General features: G+C 43.8%; 1 protein-coding gene across 1 annotated transcript in view; it reads left to right on the forward strand.

Annotated features, from left to right (window-relative positions):
* Positions 1-2,802: 2,802 nt before the first annotated feature.
* The window catches only part of sdk1a (sidekick cell adhesion molecule 1a), a gene marked incomplete at its 5' end in the record, with an annotated part of 439,376 nt that continues 430,583 nt past the window's right edge, over positions 2,803-11,595 (forward strand). The window contains 1 exon segment of the mRNA XM_084319476.1: positions 2,803-2,948. Coding sequence (XP_084175602.1) covers positions 2,803-2,948 — 146 coding nt within the window.

The following is an 11,595-nucleotide window of genomic DNA, read 5'->3' on the forward strand; positions in this document are numbered from 1 at the left end:
GTCTGCTGACTGATTACCTTGGAGCTCCAGATGTTCTTTAGTTGGATGTATGAGGCCCTTGCCTTGCTGATTCTTGCTCTGACATCTGCCTCCGTGCCACCCTTCTTGTCTATGATGCTACCTAGGTAGGTGAAGGATTCTACTTCCTCAAGTGCTGTTCCCTCCAGGTTTACTGGGTCTTTGTTGTTTGTGTTGATCTTGAGTATTTTGGTCTTTGCTTGGTGGATGTTGAGGACTAGTTGTGTTGAGGTGTCTGCCAGTAGGTTAGTCTTCTCCTGCATCTGTTGTCGACTGTGGGATAGTAGGGCAAGGTCGTCTGCGAAGTCTAGGTCGTCCAGTTGTGTTGTGAGTGTCCACTGGATCCCGTTTCTCCTTTGTGCTGTTGTGGTCTTCAATATCCAGTCGATGGCCAGGAGGAAGAGGAAAGGGGACAGGATACCGCCTTGCCTTACTCCGGTCTTCACTTGGAAGCTTCGTGTGAGCTGTCCGCTGTGTATGACTCTGCAGGTCATTCCTTCATAGGAGTTCCTCATGATGTTGACAAGCTTTTCTGGTATGCCGTATATCGGCCACATATAATATCGGCCGATATGGCAGTTTTTGTACACATCGGTATCGGTCCGATATCAAGATAGGGCCGATTATGGGCAACAAAATAATAATAATAATACTTTTTTCTTTTTTTAAATCTTTTTTTCTTCTTCTTTTTACATGTTTTGTCCTTAAATAGTTTCAAAATATCAGTCATTTCTGAAAATAAGTTACAAAAGTAAAAAAAAAAAAAATGCATTTTGGAAAATAGCTCTTTATTTGATTATCATAAAAAAAGTGTTTTCTATACAGTGATATCGACATTGGTAAATATTGGTATCGGCCAGAACAGCAATATTAATATCGGTTATCGGTATCGGCCACAATTTTCAAATCGGTGCATCACTAATGCCGTAGTGTCGAAGCAGTTTCCAGAGGGTGTTTCTGTGGAGGCTGTCAAATGCCTTCTCATAGTCTACGAAGTTGATGTATAGTGGAGAGTTCCATTCCAATGATTGCTCGACTATGATTCGGAGGGTTGCAATCTGGTCCACACATGATCTATTGGGCCGGAAGCCTGCCTGCTGGTCCCTTAGCTGCGGATCCACCGCTTTCTTTATTCGTTCGAGGAGGATTCTGTTGAAGATTTTTCCTGGCACTGATAAAAGCATGATTCCTCTGTAGTTGTGGCATTGGCTGAGGTCTTCTTTTTTAGGTATTTTGACCAAGTAGCCTTCTTTCCAATCTGTTGGCCCTTCCTCTTTCTCCCAGATCTTCTCAAACAGAGGGTGTCTATGTGTCTAGAGGTGTCTATGTCTGCCTTCAGTGCCTCCGCAGGGATGTTGTCTGGTCCTGCTGCCTTACTATTTTTTAGTTGTGCAATGGCCTGTTGGATTTTCTGCTTGCTGGGCTTTCCACAGTTAATGACTATGTCAGTCTCCGCAGGTTGAATGTCCGGGGGGTTAGGTGGTGTCGGTCTATTCAGGAGTTCTTCAAAATACTCTGCCCATCCCTCTTGCTGTTGGTCCAGTCTTGTGATGGTCTTTCCTTCCTTGTTTTTGATTGGTCGTTCTGGTCTGCTGAACTTTCCGGACAGTTTCTTGGTGGTGTCATACAGTTCCTTCATGTTTCCTTATGCTGCTGCCTCTTCTGCTTCTTTAGCCAGGTTGTCGATGTAGTTTCGCTTGTCCTTCTTGGCATTTCTTTTGACCTTTCTGTTTGCCTGAGTGTACTCTCTTTGGGCTTTTGCCTTGGTTGCCCTTGTTCTGCTGTTGTTAACTTCTGCCTTTTTCTGTCTCCTTTATTCTATGTTGCGTAGTGTTTCTGCTGATATCCACTCTTTATGGTGTCTCTTCTTTATTCCTATCACTTCCTTACATGTTGTTGTGAGAGTTTCCCTTATCCTTTCCCATTGGTATACTGTAGTACTAGTATATTTCACATAATATTACTAGTATATTTCACATAATATTACTAGTATATTTCACAGAATAGTACTAGTATATTTCACAGAATAGTACTAGTATATTTCACAGAATAGTACTAGTATATTTCACATAATAGTACTAGTATATTTCACATAATAGTACTAGTATATTTCACAGAATATTACTAGTATATTTCACATAATAGTACTAGTATATTTCACAGAATATTACTAGTATATTTCACAGAATAGTACTAGTATATTTCACAGAATAGTACTAGTATATTTCACAGAATAGTACTAGTATATTTCACATAATAGTACTAGTATATTTCACAGAATAGTACTAGTATATTTCACAGAATAGTACTAGTATATTTCACAGAATAGTACTAGTATATTTCACAGAATAGTACTAGTATATTTCACAGAATAGTACTAGTATATTTTACAGAATATTACTAGTATATTTCACAGAATAGTACTAGTATATTTCACAGAATAAGTATAGTTCAGTAGTGAATATACAGTGCCAGTAACAGTAGAGACAAGCCATTACAGACTTTTCTAAAAGGCCCCTGGTGTGTTGTGTCTTCTTGAGTGTGATTAATGTGGTTATTGATTCCTGGGCATTATGAGCTAGTGTTAACAGCCACTATATAAAGTGAAAGTATTGTTTTATATAAAATAGGCCTAATTGATAAAGGCTAATACATACTGTATCTTTACCTCTCTTCCCCCCCCCCCCCTTTCCCTCCATCCCTCATTATTCTTCATCCCTCCATCTCTCTCCTTTTCTATTCTCCTCCCTCCCTCCCTCCCTCCCTCCCTCCCTCCCTCCAGTCATGGGGAACTTCTCGATGGAGGATCAGAGGAGGACCGTGACTCAGAGCAGGGCAGCCGTCATCAGCCCTCCTCCCCTCGCCTCCTTCCCTCGGCCCCTGGTCACATGGTACCGCGACGGACACAAGATCACCCCCAGCAACAGACTGTGAGTCTTAAACCTGCACACACACACATACACACGCACGCACACGCGCACACACACGCACGCACACACACACACACACACTGACAAACACACACACACACACACACACACACACACACACACACACACACACACACACACATATATATATATATGCAGATATGAAAGTGATTGTGCTCTGTATTAGTAAGTCGACCAGGAAAAGAACATTGTCTGCCATGGTATTTCAATTAATGTGCACCAGAAGCAGACGAACTCTCACTTGAACCCTAATACAGCCTGCCGTTTATCCTCGGTAATTAGGCCTCAAGATAAGCCGTTCTCTTTTATTAGGCATTCCTTCAATGGGCCCGATCCATTATCAAAGGAAGAACAGGCGGCTTTTCAAAGAGTTAAAACCGTCTTTTACCAGCGCTATCTCCTCAGATAGTAAGTAGTAGCATTAGGTTCACGGTCTGATCATTTCCGCTACAGGACACCGTTCTGGTTCTATTCTTACTGGTACTTGTTTTAGTTTGACTTTGTGGCCTGAACTCTACAACATTACAGCCATGGAATTTGGTGGATCATATTAATATGTACTGTTGTACTGTGGTAATTCCATGTACGAATACATAAATAATGATGATGATTACTGTACATGTTGAGTTTTTGTTTGACTTTCTGGCCTGCTCTCAGCATTACATGTTGCGTTTTCAGCATCGTTTTTTCCGAGGGACATATCTGAGTATTTGAACGAGCCTTCATCAGCCCACACACCCAACAGGATGAGCTACATCACAAGCCTTCAACGAATCACTGTGCTGCAACTAGGGCTGTCCCCGACTAAGGATTTGGATGGTCGACTATGATTGGCCAAAATTTGCCGTTAGTCGACTATTGGTCAACAAAGAAATATATATTATATATATATAGTTTTTTTTTTTTTACATTTTGTATCATTCCATTTGGGCTGTGGGGGGCTTAATGTCTGAAGGAGTCTACTGAAGGCTTCTTGTCCTCTGCAAAAGCATGCAATTGGTCCACTGATGGATACATCTTGATATTTGTCTAGTCTAGTGTGTTCATTAGATGGGTGAAATCCTCTTTCAGTGCCTCTGTGCCTGTTTTCGTAGGCAGTTAGCCTCTGGTATGCGTGCCATTAGCGTTAGCCACGCTTCTAGGCCTCTTTTCTTTTGGAAAGAATGATAAAATAAAAAAAAAATAAAGTTTTTTTTTTTTTTTTATATATAGTCGACTACGGCTCTAACCGACTAATAGGGGTCAGCCCTAGCTGCAACCCCTGTCTCATCCATCCACTCCCCCCCACATCACTTCAACTCTCAGAGGCCGTCTTCCATCCCTCCGCCACCCCACTCCCATCTGCAGGTTCATCCTTTATTAAAGGGCTGGCATCGGCTGCACGCTATAGCCAACCTAGCCGAACACTAAACCCACCATGTCCTGCTTAACCATCGGCCCTTTAATCAGCCAGCCGCTGCGGGTCCCCAGTCTGGAGAGAACAGCAGGGAAATTGTGCTGAGAAAGGGACTCAATCAGCCCATCAGCAACGTTATTGTACCAAACAGGGCTCATCGTGTGAACCCGCCCCTGTAATCCAGCCAAGCGCTCAGCTTTACTCTCCTCTCTCATCAATACCGGCAGGTGATAACGAGAAGCTCAATCGCAGGAAAATTGACGTGTAAATTGTGAGCCACTAAAGAGCTTATCAATACTGTCATAAAGTGCAGCCCCGGGGGCCCCTCGTAACGGCTGAGGAGTCCCGCCTCGGGGCCCTCGTAATGGCCGAGGAGTGCCGGCGCGCGCGGCGAGGTTCTCTCGCAGATTACCGCGCCATAGTTTCCTCGCTTTAGTACATATAGAGGTCAAGCAATTATTTCAGAATCAATGCCTCTGCTTGGATTTGCTCAGTGGTGGTGAGAGATGCGGGTCCATTTTTATTAGGCTTCTCTCTCAGTCACTCACACACACACAGCCCCGCTCCTCCATTATGGCGGCTAACTGCTCCCCGGCGCTCCATTATTCCTTAACAACAAGGCGGCTGATGGCGACGCTCCACGTGTAAATGGGCCAGACTATCACTTCTCTCTCTCTCTCTCTCTCTCTCTCTCTCTCTCTCTCTCTCTCTCTCTCTCTCTCTCTCTCTCTCTCTCTCTCTCTCTCTCTCTCTCTCTCTCTCTCTCTCTCTCCCTTTAACGGCAGCTCATTTACAGCCACGTCGAGCGTCGTACATGCAGAGTTGAGCTACAAAAAAAAAAGGCATATCAAATCACACGGCATATAAAATCATAACAATAAGACAAGTACGGATAACAATCAATTAAAACATGTACAACTTGATTGACAATGGTTGGAGATCATCGTTTTTTAAACTCTGCAACAGGGCTATATATATATATAGTCTATATTATAGCTATTAGGGATGTCCGATATTATCGGCCGATATCGGCATTAAAATGTGATATCGGAAAATATCGGTATCGGTTTTAAATTATTATAATTTTTTTTTATGTAATGTTAATTACCTGAAATTATTCCGTTTTTGGGGGGGGGGGGGGGGGGGACCCTGCATATATCGGTATCGGTTGATATCGGTTGATATCGGTATTGGAAATTAAGAGTTGGACAATATCGGTATATCGGTATCGGTAAAAAAGCCAATATCGAGCATCCCTAATAGCTATGGATACAATACTATGGCCCATTTGACATCAACTATCTACCGTTCAATATGTGAAAAATAATCAATTGTTTCGTCAATACGTGTTATACCGTGGTTGTAACTGAGGGGTTACAAAACCCTGACTGTATTAAAGATTGTGATATATTAAACCACTACTAGTTATGTACTTTAATTACTGGCCATACAGTACATGAATATATATGGTGAACACCCACACAAGAATACGGCATTGACACATAAATTATATTGGAGGGTTATTTATTATTATTAAGCAACGTTAGGTTACAGATTGAGAATTAGGCTCGCGCTTGTATGGCGAAGAACATACGTAAAGTCAGTCAAGAGCATAAGTCAATGAGAATAGTAGGAATACTATGATGGGTCTAAGCTGACGCCACCTGTGGTATAGCAATTATATGGGCCACACCGGTACCGACTGGAGACACTGGGTTCCCTCCGGGGTGTAAGGCCGGGAGGGGTAGAGGAATGTTCGGGGACACAGTCTGGGTCAACGAGGAATAAAGAGGCTCCAGATACAGGAGCCAGTGCATGTACTCCCTTGATCAGCAGACAAAGCAATAGTTGTAATCCAATATGCTCGATAGCATTGACGACAGCTAGCCAGCCCCTTCCAAGAGGCGGGCCCGAGTGGTGATCCACACGAGGTTAAATCCCAAACGACAGTGGAATCAACGGTGCTCTTCTCCGGTGGCCACAATCCCAAAGCAATATAATCCAACCAGAAATGGTTCTGCAATCGCCGGTGTAGATTCTCCTGTGTACATATCCAACGGTTCTCGCCTAGGACTCCTCGGGTGTGGGCACGGATTTAGGCCGCACAGCCTGGATAAGTGCACTAGCTAAATACACGACAAACCGATGGTAATGCTGGTCACTGAAGAACTGTAGCCGCACGATACACAATAAATGATCGACTATTACTTCACATTAGATTAAGTCGAACTCAACGTTACTGCGTTAAACTCTGACACTTTAACATTCTATTCGCACGCGGTTCTCAATGCTCTATTTAGATGCAAGGTTGCTCACTTCACTGCACGTTGACTCGTGGTGAAGGTATTAAGGTTTTGGTAAGACTACTGCTGTTTACACCTGCGCCGTATTTATACGTAAGGTGAATATCTAGTCCCAACCTCAGTTCTTGTCTCGTATTACTACGCAGACTCTGGGCATGTACCGACATGCCCGGAGTTGCCTTTGAACTTGCCGTTGGGGGCTTGGTCGTTGGCGCCTGGGGTCGCCGTCCAATAGGAGAGCGAATATTACTCTGGTTTGTACGCAGGTAAAGGGATATTCCGTGTATATATACAAATAATATACAAGGCATATCAAACGATACATATATATATTCAGTTTAATCTGGCCCTTCACAACAGTGGTGAATATAAGTTTTAGAGTGATCCTGTCTAATCCCAGAAAACGACGATATGCAGCAAAAGGTGAATTTCACTAAAAGCGTTGCCGTTTCTCGCCTGGACACGCTAGTATTTCCAAATCAAATGTATATAATAAGTATTATAAATGTTTTTTGATGCTTTGATCGTCACCAACGGCATACGTTGTGGAGTAACGTTACACACACACACACGTTGCGATCAAGGTGAAATCATGGTTTGATCAAAGCAGGAATGATGTCATATAGTCCTTACCTTCACTAGGAGGTACCCCAAAAAGAATATTCCAATTGTCTGATCGCGATTTCCAGTATTGGTGTCCATCGTGTCGCGAACATAATCCACCACAACACATGCATCCGGGGGGCATTGGATGCGTTTCAATGCCATCGAGTGAACCGCTAGACAAAAAACTGCGCCCGGAGTGAATTAAACGTAACGCCGGGTGTGGAAAAAAATACATATCGTTTTTCACGTTTTAGAGCGAATGGGAGAAGTGTACTGGGTGTGAAGCGAATGGGAGAAGTGGGACTGGGTGGACGAGAGCAGAATAAGCAGAAGAGCTAGTCTGAGTTTTAGCATCTGCCTGTTAATGTCGTTTTTCGGGATGAGAGGCGCCATTTCATCAACTTATCACCTACTCGTCAGAGCTCCCGCAAGCCTACGCTCCGTCTACGAGATCATTCATCGCGGCTCCTCTCCCCTTCGACCAGGCGGCTTGAGACCTGGAACAGCGGAAGAGCTCGTCTGAGTTTTAGCATCTGACTAGTAAATGCAGTTTCCGGGAAAGAGCGGCTCCATTTCATCAACTTATCACCTACTTATCAGAGCGCCCGCAGACCTGCGCTCCGTTTACACGATCGTCCATCATGGCTCCTCTCCCTCTTCGCCAGAGAGGATAAACCTGACCTCTCACCCCCTCTCTCATTTTCCAAACACATTAGCCCTGTTCCAAATACAATCCATCACCCACCTCTCTCAATATGAATCAACTCAGCTTGGTGCGTGCCAGCAACCGCCACCCGCCCCCTCTCCCTCAGCTCCAAAGTGGTGCACGGAGATGGGCGTGGGTGGGTTGGGGGTGGGCGGGTGGGTGGGGGGTCAACCACCTCCAGCCTTGACCAGAGACTGACATCTCCTCGCTGCATCCACACAAAATGAATTAGTCTATAGGCGATTTTATTGGAATGATGTTGCTATGGATATTCTAGAGACCAAAGAGTGGCTGGTGTTCACCATTACTGTGTGTGTGTGTGTGTGTGTGTGTGTGTGTGTGTGTGTGTGTGTGTGTGTGTGTGTGTGTGTGTGTGTGTGTGTGTGTGTGTGTGTGTGTGTGTGTGTGTGTGTGTGTGTGTGTGTGTGTGTGTGTGTGTGTGTGTGTGTGTGTGTTTCCACGCATGATGGGTATGAGAAAAAACGAATTATAATTGCCTTGTCTGAAGCAGCCAATAATGTAATCTTCTTTATCTGTCAACGTAGCGAATCGAAACCTCATCTTCCTCATCGTCTTTATCTCATGGGAGAACACACCCTTGCTCTTTATCTCATGGGAGAACACATCCTTGCTCTTTATCTCATGGGAGAACACACCCTTGCTCTTTATCTCATGGGAGAACACACCCTTGCTTAGGGGTGGACGGTATGGTCTAAAATTTATATCACGGTATAATTTGAAGCATAGACGGTAACGGTATATATCACGGTATCAGTGTTTCCGTTAGAATATTTTTTTTTGCCTGATAGGCAGGCTATATAAAGAATGACATCCTCAAGGCATGTAGATTTATAATATTTTAACTTAAAACTAGGCTACTTTTGCGTATAAAGTCATTATATTCCAAATAAAATAAGTCCCGAGTCCGTGCTGCTCCCATTGCAAACAGCCGGGCTGGATGCTGGATTTTGCTAGAAGCATATGTAGCTGCAGAGCCGCAGAGCCAGCGGCGCTTTCAGGTCTGGTCACAGCTTTCAGCCGTTGGGTGGGGGGGCGCTGTTGAGCGGACCTGACCTGAAAGCGCCGCTGGCTCTGCGGCTCTGCAGCTGCATGCTATTCGCAAATCCACTGCTTGCAGCCGTCCTCCCGGCTCCCGCTGCAGCCGTCGTTATCATAACACTTCACGCATATCATAATGTTTACAGCAAACTGTAGTTGATCACCAGGTATGTTTTATTAACGTAGAATAATTCATATAAGAAAAACGATAGGGACATCTCTTACCTTTCTCCACTGGTTAAAAATGCCAGGAACTGAAATTGAAACTTGCTGTGCACCGCGGTGATATGTGTTTATTATGAAATGACAATTGCGTGTTGACACACCCACTGCGCGAAGCCTCCTAAATAACTTTTTCCAGTTTGCACATATCTATTATCTATGACTAATTCTATCTATTTTTAGGGGCAAATGCGATTGAAATAGTCGCGCTGTGGTTACATGACGTCATTGCTATTTTAGAGCTGCTCTACCGGTTAAACGGTATAGTCAAAATCCATACCGTAGAGCAAATTAATACCGCTTATACCGTATACCGTTTATACCGTCCACCCCTACCCTTGCCCTTTATCTCATGGAGAACACCTCCTTGTTCTTTATCTCATGGAGAACACATCCTGGCTCTTTATCTCATGGAGAACACATCCTTGCCCTTTATCTCATGGAGAACACCTCCTTGTTCTTTATCTCATGGAGAACACATCCTGGCTCTTTATCTCATGGAGAACACATCCTTGCCCTTTATCTCATGGAGAACACCTCCTTGTTCTTTATCTCATGGAGAACACATCCTGGCTCTTTATCTCATGGAGAACACATCCTTGTTCTTTATCTCATGGAGAACACATCCTTGTTCTTTATCTCATGGAGAACACATCCTTGTTCTTTATCTCATGGAGAACACATCCTTGTTCTTTATCTCATGGAGAACACATCCTTGTTCTTTATCTCCTGGAGAACACATCCTGGTTCTTTATCTCATGGAGAACACATCCTTGTCCTTTATCTCCTGGAGAACACATCCTTGTCCTTTATCTCATGGAGAACACATCCTTGTTCTTTATCTCATGGAGAAACACATCCTTGTTCTTTATCTCATGGAGAACACATCCTTGTTCTTTATCTCCTGGAGAACACATCCTTGTTCTTTATCTCCTGGAGAACACATCCTTGCTCTTTATCTCATGGAGAACACATCCTGGCTCTTTATCTCTGCAGGAGAACATCCTTGCTCTTTATCTCTGCAGGAGAACATCCTTGTTCTTTATCTCTGCAGGAGAACATCCTTGCTCTTTATCTCTGCAGGAGAACATCCTTGCTCTTTATCTCTGCAGGAGAACATCCTTGTTCTTTATCTCTGCAGGAGAACATCCTTGCTCTTTATCTCTGCAGGAGAACATCCTTGCTCTTTATCTCTGCAGGAGAACATCCTTGCTCTTTATCTCTGCAGGAGAACATCCTTGCTCTTTATCTCTGCAGGAGAACATCCTTGCTCTTTATCTCTGCAGGAGAACATCCTTGCTCTTTATCTCTGCAGGAGAAGGGCCTCTGAAACACTGTGGTGTTTTGACTCAGTAGCCGGAGACGGTCTCTCTGGCTGAGCGACCAGTTAACCATTCACATGGTGAAGTACAAGCCATTTTGAGTGTTTTTGTACTGGCTATCATGCTCTGCTACTAAGTGATCCTCCTTGCCTATACTACTACCTACTTGCACTCAAGACTGTAGCACCCAAGTTCAACACTGTAGCACCCTTCCTGCTGACCTGTTGCACAGGAACCTGTAGTGTCCGCGGCTAAATGACTCGGCTAGGTTTGTCTGATGAAAGCAACAGTTTGATTGGAGGATAGACAAAAGAGGCGGGGTTTGAGATATTACTCCTGATTACTCTATTTTCTTTTTCAACTTTTTCTTTGAACAAACTGCTATAGTTTTGAGATTATATGGAAGTGAATCCGAGGCGTAGAAGTATAGCAGGATCTAAACTGAGGAACTCCCAGAGGAACTGAATATCAAGAACCACGCGTGTCAAATGTCAGGACTTCAAAGCCAGGCATCGTGCGTTTGTGAATAGTATTTTGGGCTACATGAAAGGAAGTTAGATTTCCCTGCTGGAGAAAAAAAAAACACTACTATGTCTCAATTATTTTTGTCCAGTGACCCCAAACTAATGTTGTAAGTCGTTAAAAACAGTAATGGGTGGTTTCAGCGCTTGGTTTGTGTTTGATACTTAAAGGTAGCCAGCAGTGACAAAGTGGTATCAGAGAATCCCTACAATACACCATTCATATTCAGAGAGAGAGAGAGAGAGAGAGAGAGGTAGAGAGAGAGGAGAGATAGATATAGAGAGATATAGAGGGGTAAATAGAGAGAGATAAAGAGAGAGAGATAGATAGAGAAAAAGGGGAGAGAAAGAGAGATAGAGAGATATAGGGGAAAGAGAGAGGGAGGGGAGAGAGATAGAGAGATATGTGTGGATAGCGAGGGAGGGGATATATAGAGAGGGATAGAGCGATAGAGGGATAGAGAGGGAGGGGGAGAGAGGGAGGGGGGAGA

The sequence above is a fragment of the Notolepis coatsorum genome, assembly GCF_963971535.1.
Source record: "Notolepis coatsorum genome assembly, chromosome: 7".
In the NCBI taxonomy this organism is placed as follows: domain Eukaryota; kingdom Metazoa; phylum Chordata; class Actinopteri; order Aulopiformes; family Paralepididae; genus Notolepis; species Notolepis coatsorum.